This window comes from Platalea leucorodia (genome assembly GCF_965183815.1).
Source record: "Platalea leucorodia genome assembly, chromosome: 1".
Taxonomy (NCBI): domain Eukaryota; kingdom Metazoa; phylum Chordata; class Aves; order Pelecaniformes; family Threskiornithidae; genus Platalea; species Platalea leucorodia.
In genome coordinates, this window is record NC_138823.1 from 90,314,358 (window position 1) to 90,328,253 (window position 13,896).

Genomic DNA, 13,896 nt, shown 5'->3' on the forward strand with positions numbered 1-13,896 from the left:
GAGGGAAGAAAAAGTCATGAAGTATTTTAAAAAGACCATACTTACTGAAATAGACATCTCCACCTTGCCTATAATTTAAAGTGACCAGTACACCTCCAGATTTGCAATCCATTTTTATCAGCATCTTCATACAAAGAGAAATTATGTCTTCGAAATACAAGGAGTTAATCTATTTTTCAGTGGTAGATGGTCTAACGAGCAGCTCTACAATAAGAATAAATGGTATTGAGATGTGTCCGTGACAGATGAGAGATCCAATTCCCTGCTCCACCTACCACATTGTTATGGAAATTTTTTTTTTGTTAGTGTAATAAGTAAATGCAAGTTCATTATGCCGTCACCAGTTTATTTTGCACCTGCTTTACAGGCTATTCACTGTTATTTGCTTAACTATGAATGAAAGAACAGACAGCAGAATCCAGAACGCCTGTCCTCGGACATCGTGGCTTACCGGTGAAGAATAATTACCAGCAAGAAATGATGGGACATGTCACATCTCTTTCTGAGCCTACTCACAGTAAGATGTCAGTCATTCCAAGAGCTAAACATTTAGACTTGCATGGAACCAAAGACAGCAGAGCACCCTTCAACTCCAAGTTCTCACTACGCTTCAAGGAACAAAGCAGGAGCCACTTTCTGGTTATTATTCCCCATTTAGGTAAAACTATTTGAAATGCTCAATGACAAATATATAACCCGTGGGGGGGAAGAGGGGAGAAGCAGGGTGGGATGTACGGGTCACAGAAATTTCTACCACAATACCACCTCCCCCCCAAAGACAATGCAGAATGATAACAGCGTAGACAATCAACTCCCTAAGCTCTTACAGGGCTTTACAAACTTCCACCAAACAGAAACTTTTTACAAGTGAACCGCTTACTTCATTTAAATATGTAGCCTGTATAATCAGAGTCTTTGAAGTAGGGAGACAGATGATCAGGATTAGCCTTTTGATCTTTCCAAATTGTTTTAGCAAGTAACAACTATGCCTGAAGTCTTTTCTGGAAAATTTTATTAGCAACAATGTTTACAACAGTCTTGGAGATCAAGGTTCTCTTAGTATCACTGTTAAATAGTCTTACAGAAACCGAAATCTTACAAAGCAAACTTAGGCTCTGCAAATAACAATGATAAATTTTATGTAAATTCAATTAAAATTCCTAATCAAATGAGCTACAATTTTATTCAATGCTCTGTACATAGACACATTAAAAAAAAAAAGAAAAAAAAAAGAGAAAAAAAAAAAGAAAGATGTGGTTTCATAGGATCTGCTGGATCCACAAAGATCTCAAGTCTTGTTCTTCATTCACCCACCTGTACTCAAATCGAGTCAACGGATCTTGCATGAGAACATCTAGGTCAGAACAAATCAGGCTCTGGAGCAATTAAAAATAGACCTTACTTCATCAATAAGCCAGAGACACCTTCACGTTTCCAAAAAAGCAGCCAAATTTGCCTAGTTATAGAATATAGCTGTTCCACTGATTAACATGAGCTCAGTAATTTTTCCCAAATTTCAAATTTGAAGAAAAAACTCTCTCCTTACTGTGCGTTATAAAGGACTGTGCTCTCATTACACATTCTGTGCAACTCCATACATTATCAGAAACATTCACAGCCACTGTTTTTAGACAGTGCGTACACAGAAAGACACTGCGGTTTTCACATAGACAAAGGAAACATGAATTTCTTTACCTTTTGTTTTCCACCCTCAAGACAAGGAAAACAAAATTTCTTCAGGCAATCTTCCTAGCCCATGCATATACAGTGAAAAAAGGGGAAAGAGCCCACTCATGAAAAAATGGTTATCATCACCATTTTATTGAGGAACACCTAAAATTCATTAACTGTAGTAATTTAACGCAGAAATTGTTTTAAAAGTCTGTTTTCAAGCAATTTCTGGGTGAAAGAAGAAAAGAGAACAGTTTGGGGTTCCTCCCCTCAAACAGCATATCTGGTAACTTCAATCTATTTTTATGCAAATGTTTATGAAGAAGCTCACAGTCTTCTTACAGCTGAAAAATGAAATGATGTATAGGAAGACTGAAAGTAATGTTAAACTACGAGCTTGCAATTCCACTGGGGGACTCTGGTGATACCAAATATTATGAGAGGAATTTGCAAAGTAACCACACACCTGAAAATGAAGTCACTGCATGTTCTACTTGTTAAACACATGAATCTGGTCACAGTTAAGGGGGAAAAATAAAATAATGGTGTACACAATTACCCTTAATGCTCTTCCAACGCACCATTTCTACTTACTGCTAGAAGCAGATGGGCAATTCTACAAAAGAATTTGAAATACAAAAGATTGAGGGCAGGGGAGTTGTCGCTGCTTGCTTTTCAAGCCTGCTGCTGTTCAGAGGCATTTCAGCTTTTTATTTACAGACTGAAGCAATAAGGAGTTACAATCACTTCTCAAAAGTCAAAGAACAGCAGCATCCAGCAGAGAGCAGCTCCTTGCCTCTATCTTGTTGTTTTTATCCTCTCCTTTATGTTTTAATGGTTTATTATCACCCTCTAAATTACAGAATGGGTTTGTTGGTTTTTTTTTCTCTCATCCTCTGAAATGGATTTAAAGCATCAATCCATGAAGAAAGGGCAATCGCAGAAGCTGGAAGAAGTGAGGTAGTGCTGTGGGGTCAAGTTTTAAAAAAACCTACATTTAAGTGCATCTCACATTGCATGCATACAAAAATGTGCTTATGAAAATACACACATTGATTAGCTCAGAAGTGAAACTTTGGGAAGACATTTGGGTAGTCTGAACTTTTCCTCTATGATTGTGTCTACTTTGGCACCTGCAATAAAGTGCTTTCATGGATGCCCATCGCACACTTACAGAAAGGTGCTTCAGACGACCACTGAATTAGTTGCTCAGCGTAGTGTGGCCATTGGGCAAAAGTTTTCTTTCAAGAGTCTGTATGAATTCTTTGGGCCAGACTCATGCATCCACACTCACAAAGCTGCATGGTATCTTACCACATTCATCTGTGTTACTTGTATCAGCAAAGATGCATAACTAACTCACCAAAAAGGATCTGAAGCAGACAGAAAATGCAGAGTTAAGGAAAATGACAGTTGTATCTGTTTCACTTATCAGAAAAGAAAGATGGAGAAATGACTACACAACATGCACCAAGGGACTGTTATAAATCAGAAATCAGCACAACGAAAATGAATGGCTCGAAGCAGGCAAATTAAAAGTATGAACAATGCACCAACATCTACAATGAAGCTGGTAGTCAGTCAACAGACACAGTGGATGTTCCACTTTTGGTACCATTCAGAGCTTTTATAGAAGAAATATCTGTTTGTCTAATACAACCACAGACACCCAAAATCAAGGAAACTCGGTGACTTAAAACTGTATGCCACCTTTGAACTACACCATGGAGACAAATTCTGCCCTCCTTTGGATACAAGCAGTTTTCAATGAACCTACCTGGAACAGCACCTATATGGACTTTCTAATGCACCATTTGACTATTGTGGTCACACTGGTATCTTCTGGACAAAGAAATCAAGTAAAGTAGACGTCAGTTTGATAGAGGAAGAAGTTGAGAATGAAACTAAACTTGTAAATGTAAACTCAGTACATTCTCTATGAAGGAAGTTGTCACTCTCTTGCTTCATAATTACCTTTTTTTTTCTTTTTCTTAGAGTTTTATAATACTGATTTAGAGACAAAAACCCCCAACCTTCCACACACACACCTGTGTGACATTCCAGATGTGGAATCTACCATTTAAAACAAAACTGAATATCTCCTTTGCTTAAATTACTGTACCAGTTTCTGTAAAAGAACCTGAAGTTTATGGCTCTGGTTTAGCAGAGTCAAGAAGTACATTTAGCTGCAAAACTTAAGTTAGGTACATGCTTAAGTGCTCTGCTGAATTAGTTTCTCATAATACTTTCCTCCTCCACAGCGGAGTTCATGCAATACCTTTGCTGGTCACTGACAAAACAGCATTTGGACATAGGAGACAATTGTTAAACAGCTTTTTCTCCTACAGGCTTTTGAAATTAATACTTTATTACTTCATACAAGACAGTAAAAATAATAAAAATAATCCCACAACTTTTCATAAAAATTAAAAGGATTTAAAAACAAATCTTATTAAAAAGCCAAACAAACTTTGCACTTAAAACCAAACTAAAGAAATACTATATACACACACATTTTTTTAAGAAAAGATTATGATTTTCTATTTGATATCAACAGGCACTCTTCATTCATCATCTGCAAGAAACTAGGTTAGGTCTCCATAGGCCACAGTCAGAGTTATTAAGTAAGTAAATATGCCACTGCTTCTGTGCCCTCCTTTTATTTCCTTGCTTCTTCAGTCTCATCTGGCTCTCTCTCTTGATGCTCTCTTTCCCACCTCATTTCTTTCAACTCTTGTCTGTACTTCCGTTCAATGAACCGTTTCTGATGGGCCATCTGGGGAAAGTTATCTGACACAAGGAAAAATATTTTACATTAATAAACAAACTGGTAACACAGAAAGCCTCAGCTCTTTTTTTTTTTTTTTTTAAACTTTGATGAGATTAGAGGTAGGGGGGAACAATGTTATTACCATTTTTACTCATTTATTTCTAATAATCCATAATAAACCAGGGCTGTGTGTCATAAGACTTTGGTTTCTTTATGATTTCCACATCCGTTTCTCCTGCTACAAAGCACTGCCAAATACAATACACTCACAAAAATAAAATACAAAATCCTGGTCTAGCAACATGGCCAGGTGTTACCTGGATTTTCCATTCTGTTCCCTTAGCAACAGGTAGTCAATACTGAAAAATGAATGTGAGACTACTGTTAATGCTGTCAGGGCTTTTTTGTCTTGTTCTCACTCCAAAAAGTATGAGCCACTGGTTCCAATCACTGGACAGATGTTTCCATTATTATTATTATTATTTTATACCACACAGAATCCACTATATGCCCCACATTATGGCAGGGTTCCTAATGGGAAAGTAATAGTGTAGCAAAATGGAATGCAGTAAAATCTGTTCCTGAAAAACTTAATGCTTGGCTATGTACCAGAATACAGTCTTAGCGTAGTCTAAGAGCATGGATGAGTGAAGACTGGCTAAAACAGACTAGACAAGGCTGAGGTGATGGAGAAATAGCTAGGGGGATGGATGCTTCTGACTTCAGACATTTGTCCATTGGCTGGTACATATGTACAGTAGTTAGAACTGAGGCTGTAAAACCAGGTTATGTAATTGCTCTCAATTTAGTGCACAGCTGACAGAATATAACGTTTTCTGCATGACCAGGGTGCTGACATTCATCTGTGTCTCTGTGCTGCAGACACCCGCACCCTCCAGTCGGTCAGAGAACGAAGAGGTGGTAGAGTATGTGGCAGCCTGCAGTTGGTGGTAAATCCTGCTGGGATCACACAGAGCTCTGGGATCAGCACTGGCTACCTATCTGTGTCTGAGATGAACGCAAAAGGTTACTACACTGACCTTTAAAGCCATAAAAAAATCTGGGAGATGTCTCAGCACAGGACTGCTCTCTCTCTAGTTGGGTACCGAGAGAGAATTCAGCTGAGGCTCCTCAGGGAGGAGTGCCTTGGCACCAAGCGTTTTCCTCCTCTTTCTGGGTCCCAGGCAGCACAGCCAGAGAACACGGGGCAGAAGCCACATAATCTGCAGGAGTTTGTGGTAGAGCACAATGACTTTCTACTGCTTTGTTTTATTGGCTGGTGAAATTTGTGCCTTTTGTTATGTACTACAGGAATAAAAGGTTTATTCATCAGTTATTTACAACTCGGGCATAGGAGTGTATATTTATTTAAACCAGAAAGCAATCTAAACAAAAGCAAATTGTTTTTAAATTGCTGCTGTTTTTAAAAACACTAGTGCTTTGTTTAATGGAGTTCTGGGATATTTTGTTGTTCATGTGCACCATAAAATGAAAATCGGATTTTCAGCACTGTGCCTGTAACGTGATTCTTTAAGAACTCTGAAGAACTCAGCTTGGTAGCAACTTGTTTGTTTATAATGCATTTAATACGTTGAGAAGGAAATTTATGTAATAAACTCATCATGGCTATCATATATATAAACAGGTACATGAAAATTACTTTTACTTGAAGTTAACTACTTATGCACTAAAAAAAAAAAAAAAATAAACAAAAAACTCCACTCCACAAATACATACATACTAGAACAGGTGCCCATAGGGGCTGTGGAGTCTCCATCCCTAAAGATGGTCAAAACTTGACTGGCATGGCACTGAGAAACATGACCTAACTTGAAAGTTGACTCTGTTTTGAGGGGTGGTTGGAGTAGAGACCTCCAGGTCTATGGTATTCAAACAAATACATGTCATAAAAGAGCTGTGAAGTCCTTGGACTGATAGGAGATGAAGCCCACAACTCTCTGAGCAGCAATACCATCACAAGAAAAAACACTCTAAGGAAACTTCAGTAACATTTTGTAGATATTCAGCGAAGAAGGGAAGTTACATTTTCCTGCTTGTCAGATTTACTGGTGGTGAGAAGTACATGCCTAGCAGAGGGATATAAAAAAATTCTGAATTACAGGGATTCACTGTTTTCTGAAATTTTTAAGTCCTGGGATTTCTAGATGCAGAGGTAACAGATTAAAAATCTTTGGCATCTGAGGAACTGCATGTCTTTCCTTTGAATCAAATGCAAAAAATGTACCTCCCCATATTCTTCTGAATAGAGAGTTTCTTCTGCACAAAATGTATGTAATGTATTTGCTTACAGTACGTCCACACCTGGCACTTTAACTCAACTGACTGAAGCTCTTTCATATAAGATGTTTACATACACTCATTCCTTTCATATCTGAGACTCCATTGCAATATGAAGGACTGCTCCCATGCTGGCTACCCCATGCATAATTGTAAGAGATGCATACACAGATCACTGGATCCTCAGCTGATATAAGCTGTTCTTACCAGATAAATATTGACTTACATTGGCTGGGGATCTGCCTGTTAGATTTTAACCTATTCTACTGTATACTCTGAGATCAAATTTTATTTTCTAAATCGGCAACTGAAAAGTAATTTTCCTCCTCCCCTAAATTGGAGGATGAGATGACACTGTCCGAGACCAAGCAGTCTTATTCCACTGCATATTTAAGCATGGAAAATCTCAATGAGACTTCACTGTGCAGGGTTTCCTGTAAGTTGCAACCTCTGTAGCTGATTGACTCCCCTTAAAAAATACCTGTTGGTATCATATTAACTTCACCTATTACAAAATTGTCTTCAAAGTACTAAGATGAAAACCTGCTGCTCGGAAGCTGACAGGATTCAGCATAGGTATTCTGTTCAAATCTTATCCCTCACAAAACCTGCACCTCACCTTGCTAAAGACCAAGGATGTAAACTATAAATTCTTTTCTTTGTTGCCCATATATCTTACATTTTTCAAGTGCATCCATTGCAGCTCCCATTTCCGCTTGCTGAATACTGCGAAAGCCAAACAAAAACACGTTACATGAGATAAGTTGTACGGAATAAACTAAAACTTCTGACAAAGTGGAACACTAGCTACTCTTTTGTAATAAAACTCTTTGGATAACCAGTAGCTAGTAATTCCCAGAGTGTATGATATATCAACCTTTCCATAAATATGTGAGCAATAGCACTACAGCTCTAGTAGAATATTTTTAAACTTAGATCAATAACACTAACAGAATATTCTAGTTCATTCTTCACTGAAGCATTTTCTTTTACTTGAGAGAAAAAAAAGGAACAAAATCACAGAGGTGTGAACGCTATAAAATCAATGATATTTTTATAACCACCACCAGATTTGGTAGCAGAAAATAAGATGAGGTCTTTGGGGTTCATGTTGAAGTCTTTGCAACTTTAGAAACCATTCTAAAATGCCTAGAAGTAATAACATCAGAAAAAAAACCTGAGAGCCTTGCACCCTTAACTTGCCAGCTTAAGTTGGACAATAATCCAGTAGCAAAGCCAAAGAAAAAGTCACTGCTTCCTGGAAGCTGTTCTGCAGTTTCTAGTCTGAGAACCACAAATGGGTTAGCATTGCTAGCCACCTTGTAGGCAAGTTCACCAAAAAAGCTTAAGACCCAAAACTATACAGACATTGAACCCTTCAGGTATTCCTGAGGCAGAAACTCAGAATAGCTTGAAGAAGCCTCTATAGCTTTCTTTTCTAAGGCCAACCACACACTTGTCTATCTCCGTGGCTAGTCATTTTGGACACTGCCACACTTAAACTTTAACACAACGTGATTAATTTTTCACTATACCTTGGGCCTTTACCACATCCTATTCGTTCCCCTTTGAAGTAAACAGCTACTGTGTATGTCCTGGCATGAGACGGTCCCACTGTCTGCAAAGTCCTGAAATAGGAAAGATATGATTTATTCAAGCAGGAAGTACTAAAACCCAGAATCTGTCTGTGGCACATACATCACCAAGCTTTCAGTCTGGTCAATACAGAGAGTGGAATTAGTGCAAAGCATGGAGCAAGGGTTGAAAGATGCCTGCATAAATCACATTAACCCAGAGATTACCAGTACGGCATACAATAAAAAGGAGAAATTTACAAAAAATGCACCTTGTTTATACATTGCTTACATTTATTCCTCCAGGTTCACTGAGGAGCACCATATGAAAATTAAAACTTTAGCCTATAAGCAAAAATGCAAACTATAACACAAAGTGGTTAAACACTGTGAAAACACTTGTAACAGTCATAAACCGTGCGTAGCTGTGCAATTGCAAATAATCACATGAATATGATTATTGTGTGCACTAAAATTTTCATTCCTGAGAGTTGTGCAGTTAGCAAGGTTTTAAAAGGACTTTATGTTGGAAATGGTAGCTCTCTATAATACTGAATCATCACAGTACAAAAAATTTTCCATCAGCTTTGAACAGTTACAGTTCGTCACAAAACAAACTTTCCATTTGAGCTAAAGTCTAGGACATGCATCAACAACTATCTAAAGGGAAAAAAAGATAATTCCTAGACATGCAATGAATTTCTTCTTCTGCTGTTTCTTCCTGCTGTCCCAAATCTCTCTCCACTGTCAGCTCGAGTTCTGTCCACTACCTTCTTTCTTTTTGGAAGGAGCACCAAATTCACATCAATTTTTAAAGCATCTAACTATAGTACTCAGTCTCTGTGAGCTGTGACAAGAGCAAATAAAACCCACCCCAAATTTAAAAGCAATAGTACTGACTGCAGTGAAACAGATAACTCCTAGAAAAGGAATTTAACAAGATAATAGGAAGATAACAGCATATTACTAGCTCTAAGCTGTACTATAAAAATCAATTTATCATCACAGCAAAACAAAACAAACATTTGGTACTTGATACGCAGTGGGTTTTACAAGAATCGGGAATTGTTTCTTTTGTATTCATCTCCCTCACTCAAGACAAAGCTGTGAGCCCTCATACAAAGACACTGAGGAGTCAGATCTGCAGAGCATCAGTTGCAGTGTTAAAGCGATCGTATTTCTGAAGTGCACTGTTTGTCACTATAACTGAACTGCTACATTACATTGAAAACTTTATTTCAGTACATGTGACAAATGCACTTAAGACTTTCATTCTTCATATTTTTTGATGTAATAATCCCAACAACACAAGCCTTGAACTTTCATAGCCTTTATCTCTTCTTTTGGGGGCTAAGAGTGCACCCAATCCCTACATTAATTGAATGCATATGGATACGATATACAATCTTAAGTTTATTATTGCCTCTTTGAAGCAGCTATTATGCTATTTTAAAACTGAAAGACAGAAGGGAGATCCATCCCATCCAGCTTCAGGTATCTAACTGAGGTGTACAAGTTAAGAGGTTCACTGCCCCGAGCTCTTCTGTCACTGAACATGAGGACATACGTGGGCTGAACTGCACAGCGAAAATGTCCAAAACTTGTGCTGCCCTTCAGCGCCTGACTCTTTGGGTTAGAAACAGAGCCTATAATCAGGATGTGTAACACAAGGCATTTATTATGTTTGCGTAATAATGTAGAGTGTAGAGAAACTTCATACTATGACTGAAAATAGAATGGAGGTATCTTGACTTCATATCCAAACAGCCATTGTTCCATTCATTTCATTCAAAATACTGCCATTCCTTATGTTAAAAGAAGAGCAAATGTAGAATGATGCCAATGAAATACTCCATTCGAACATAAAAAATATATTGTCTCTTGAAACCGCACAAGTTAAAATGCTTACTCATTCTTCCTTGCAATTGCTTAAAACACCTAAAGCTTGGAAAACATTGGTTCAAGATTTTCCATCTTCAGACAAAGAGAGACTGCAGGGCTTGGACAACTACAATAAAACCAAACTATGGGAGAAACGTAGGGTGACTGATCACATCTTCCTCTATAAACAACTGACAACTAGCTTGTATCCATAAGATGCCCATTCTTACTTGTAAAGAGGAATGTCTGGCTCTTTTCCTTCTGTCCTGAGAGTCAAGCAGCACTGCTGAAGCTGAGATTTAGGATCATTCCAATCTTGATTTAAAATAAACTCCTGTAAGAAGTTCACAAAGATGCTTTTATGATTGAGAGGTTGTGGTAAGAGTCCAAAACACAATAATGCATTAAAACATAATAGCAGCAAAGTAGGAACCTGACTGGTCTTACCTTTAGCCGTGGAAAAAAGCATACATTCATGAAAGTGTGAACGTATTCCAAATCTTTATCAATGTACAGGGCAGCAATAAAGGCTAGGGAAAAAAAAAGGTACTGTCACTCATCCAAGGAGAACATTAATGGCTTGCACTTTTAGAAACAAGTATCTCTGAGTACTCTAAAGCCATATTCAATTATGTTTGACAGCAGTGATCTGATGAGGGTATTATTATCCTGCACACACAGGAAAAAATAAAGTTGACCAAGAGATTAAGTGACTTACCCAAATCCACTCAGTCATTTAAAGAGCTAGAAACAACACTCAGCTCCTAATCTCACATTTTAACCAGAAGACCATAGATACTTACAATAAATCACTACTGAGTACCATAAAAAAGTTTTAGATATATATCACTCCTGCTTGTGTGCAATTTCCATTTGTTAAGAGGATTTGGCAAAAGCCAAGGTGTCTGAATGGCTCACAAAATACATCAAAATATACAAGATACAGATTAACTTTCTTTGCAGAATATTTATCACTGTTCCCACTTTCTTTGGAAAGACGGTAGCAGAAACTTTCATAAATGGACTAAAAATAATTTAATTTCAATGTCGCTTTCCCTCTTGTGGAATGACCATTTTGAAACCTCCTAAAACGCAGTCAAATGAGCCACGGAAACATTCACCTGCTGAACGAACTACTTTATCTTCCAACAGCAACAAGAACATATTAATGAAACACTGAAACTGCTGTTAAATAGCTCAACTCGGAATACAAGCTTTAACTTTCTAGACATGCTTTTGACCTGGCCATCATGACCCGTCAATTTCTAAGCCTACAACTTTGTATCTGCAATTACACCTCCTTCCTGCTTTCATACAGACTTCAAAAATCTAGGCTAGTGGTCGAAAATCTGGCTTTCAGAGGTATAGGCATAATTCATTTGAAAACCTGAACATATATTCTAATAGTGATTTGGGGGATTTCTAATGGCTTTCTTAAACAAGCCCCAAGGAAAAAGAAGTTACATAAGTACTAAGCTGTTATAACCAAATTAACTCACATTCCAAGAGATCAGCCAAAGTCTTAGTTCGAAGAGCAACAGGTCTTTTTGTCTTGTCATTAGTGATGGCAAATTCTTGCATACCCAGCTCTTCTGCCACCTTGGCCTGTGTCCTGTTGTTCACCAAAGAACTTCTCAACAACTGCAATAGAAAGAAGTTCCACTCAATGGTAACAATTAGCAATACCAAACTATAGAAGGTAGGGAGAGCTGGGGAAAAAAAGTTACTTTTATCCTTGTAGCCTCTCACTTCTCTCAGTTCATTGACATTTTGTTTCAGCACACTTCAAATGATTCACATAAACACATGCTCTCGTTCTTTCTACTGCTGATTTTTCCTTCTCTTTCAATTCTTCTCACCAAATTTTATTTATTCTATGGACACATTACTTCTGTAGATATGTCTTGCATTTAAAATGCTTGTTTGTGAGCTTCTTTGCACTCATATACCATCTCCTCATCAGTCCTACACTTTTTCAGCTAATCTGCATTTTTCTAGTTTAAGTAATACAGTTATATACATTTTTCCACATAAAGTATAAACATACAATATTCTGGAGTCTATAGAGCAGTCCCCAGTGTCCACCAAATAAGAAATAAATACGCAGTAAGAAAAACAAATGCACAGATGAGGAAGCTGCTCCATTCATTTGGCCAGAGAAGAATATGCATAGCTGGACAGCCTGTATGTACTCTTTGCTCTACTGAAGGCAGTATAGCTGAGCTGATGCATCCCTGACAAAGATCTGTCTCAAACATTTTCAATGGATGACAATGTCCAGGACACCTGGTTCTCCAGCAGAGTTCCTTTAAGTGCTTAACCTAGGCTCTAGGCCGAATTGCCTAAATAAAAATAGAGCTCTGCCAAAGACACAATCTCATACAGCTTAAAGGAGTATTTTGGAATTTTAGGGTTTCATACAATTTTCGGAACCCCTGGTTAAGTTGAGCTTTTTTCCTGTTTGTTTGCTTTTCTGCTTTAAATGGAACAGCATTAATTTAAGAAGTTAGGGATATTATGGGAGGTGGGGGTGGGAGGGAAAGAATGTCTCTCTTTTCCACTGTTTATATGTAATCTACAGTTGAGAAGCCGTATACGCATTTTTTCTCTCTTTTGTCTTCCATGTCACATTTGCTCAGCTTATTAGAACCAAGTTATATGCTACCTGGCTCCAGCATGTCAACTGAGCTTATGAAAATCAAGATTTATTTGCTGCACTTGATACTTCATCTCTGACAACAGATAAATAAAGAACAGTATGTTCATAATTTGTTTGGCAATGATGTATGAAGCAGATACTCACAACTTGATCTTCGTAAACTAGGCAGACTGCAGATAGGATTATTACCTGCCTCCCTAACCTCTGCTTAAACTCATTTTCTGCTTGTTCCTTTCCAAAATTCTCCCCTTTTACGTCCCTAAGATAAATAAGCAATACTTTCCCCAACAAAATCCTAAGTATGATATGCAACCTACAAGACAGAAGTGCGGTATCATGTGACAAAATCTGTTTCTTGTAATGGGACAAGAAGGATCTCTTTTGCTGTGTTTGCAGAATATTTATTTTGATGGGACCCTTAATCATGATTAGTAGCATCATAAAACAAGAGCAACATACACACTACACAGTGAATTAGGGACAGGAAAAAAAACACAGTTATCCTTCTAGCACTGTGGTTATCAACTTGCTCCATATTAGAATTTGCCTCCTCTGCAAGTGTGATCTAGCAAGAAACTCAATTCCCCCTAATGATATGGGGAAGATACAGTACCTGTGCCTACCCAGCAACTTTTTTAGAGCTAGTCTCCACTCTGGCAACACGCAGCCTGCATCATTGCAGATGCTGTAATGTGTGACGGATACTCAACTGGAGCTTAAATCTAATTACAAAGCAATTTTTTTTTATTCTTCCATCTTCACACAGCATACTACTACCCATGACTGTTGCATAAGCCAGTACTGGAGAAGCTGTATCTTCCAATAGCCAACAAAATTTCATCCTCTTTTTTGGCAGATCACTTGGCTATCTCAAAATATGTAGACAAGACTACATTCTCCTTTCTTTTGCTTAAAAATAGTTAATTTACAGACATCTCTTCACAAGTAATCACTATACACTGGGAAGCCACTGCATTGGCAGTCAAGTGGAGTCTTCCCATCCTTGACCAAAATTGTCCTCAACACGACAGACACCATTCGGC

At 37.8% G+C, this 13,896-nt stretch overlaps 1 protein-coding gene across 3 annotated transcripts in view; it reads right to left on the reverse strand.

Annotated features, from left to right (window-relative positions):
* Positions 1-1,263: 1,263 nt before the first annotated feature.
* The window catches only part of DROSHA (drosha ribonuclease III), a 77,308-nt gene continuing 64,675 nt past the window's right edge, over positions 1,264-13,896 (reverse strand). For all 3 annotated transcript variants that reach the window (XM_082314569.1, XM_082314567.1, XM_082314568.1), the window contains 6 exons: positions 11,694-11,835; positions 10,642-10,724; positions 10,425-10,528; positions 8,275-8,367; positions 7,419-7,465; positions 1,264-4,461 (listed from right to left, as the gene is read on the reverse strand). In XM_082314569.1, coding sequence (XP_082170695.1) covers positions 4,331-4,461; positions 7,419-7,465; positions 8,275-8,367; positions 10,425-10,528; positions 10,642-10,724; positions 11,694-11,835 — 600 coding nt within the window. In that variant the 3' untranslated portion in view covers positions 1,264-4,330. The remainder of the gene's footprint in view (positions 4,462-7,418; positions 7,466-8,274; positions 8,368-10,424; positions 10,529-10,641; positions 10,725-11,693; positions 11,836-13,896) is intronic.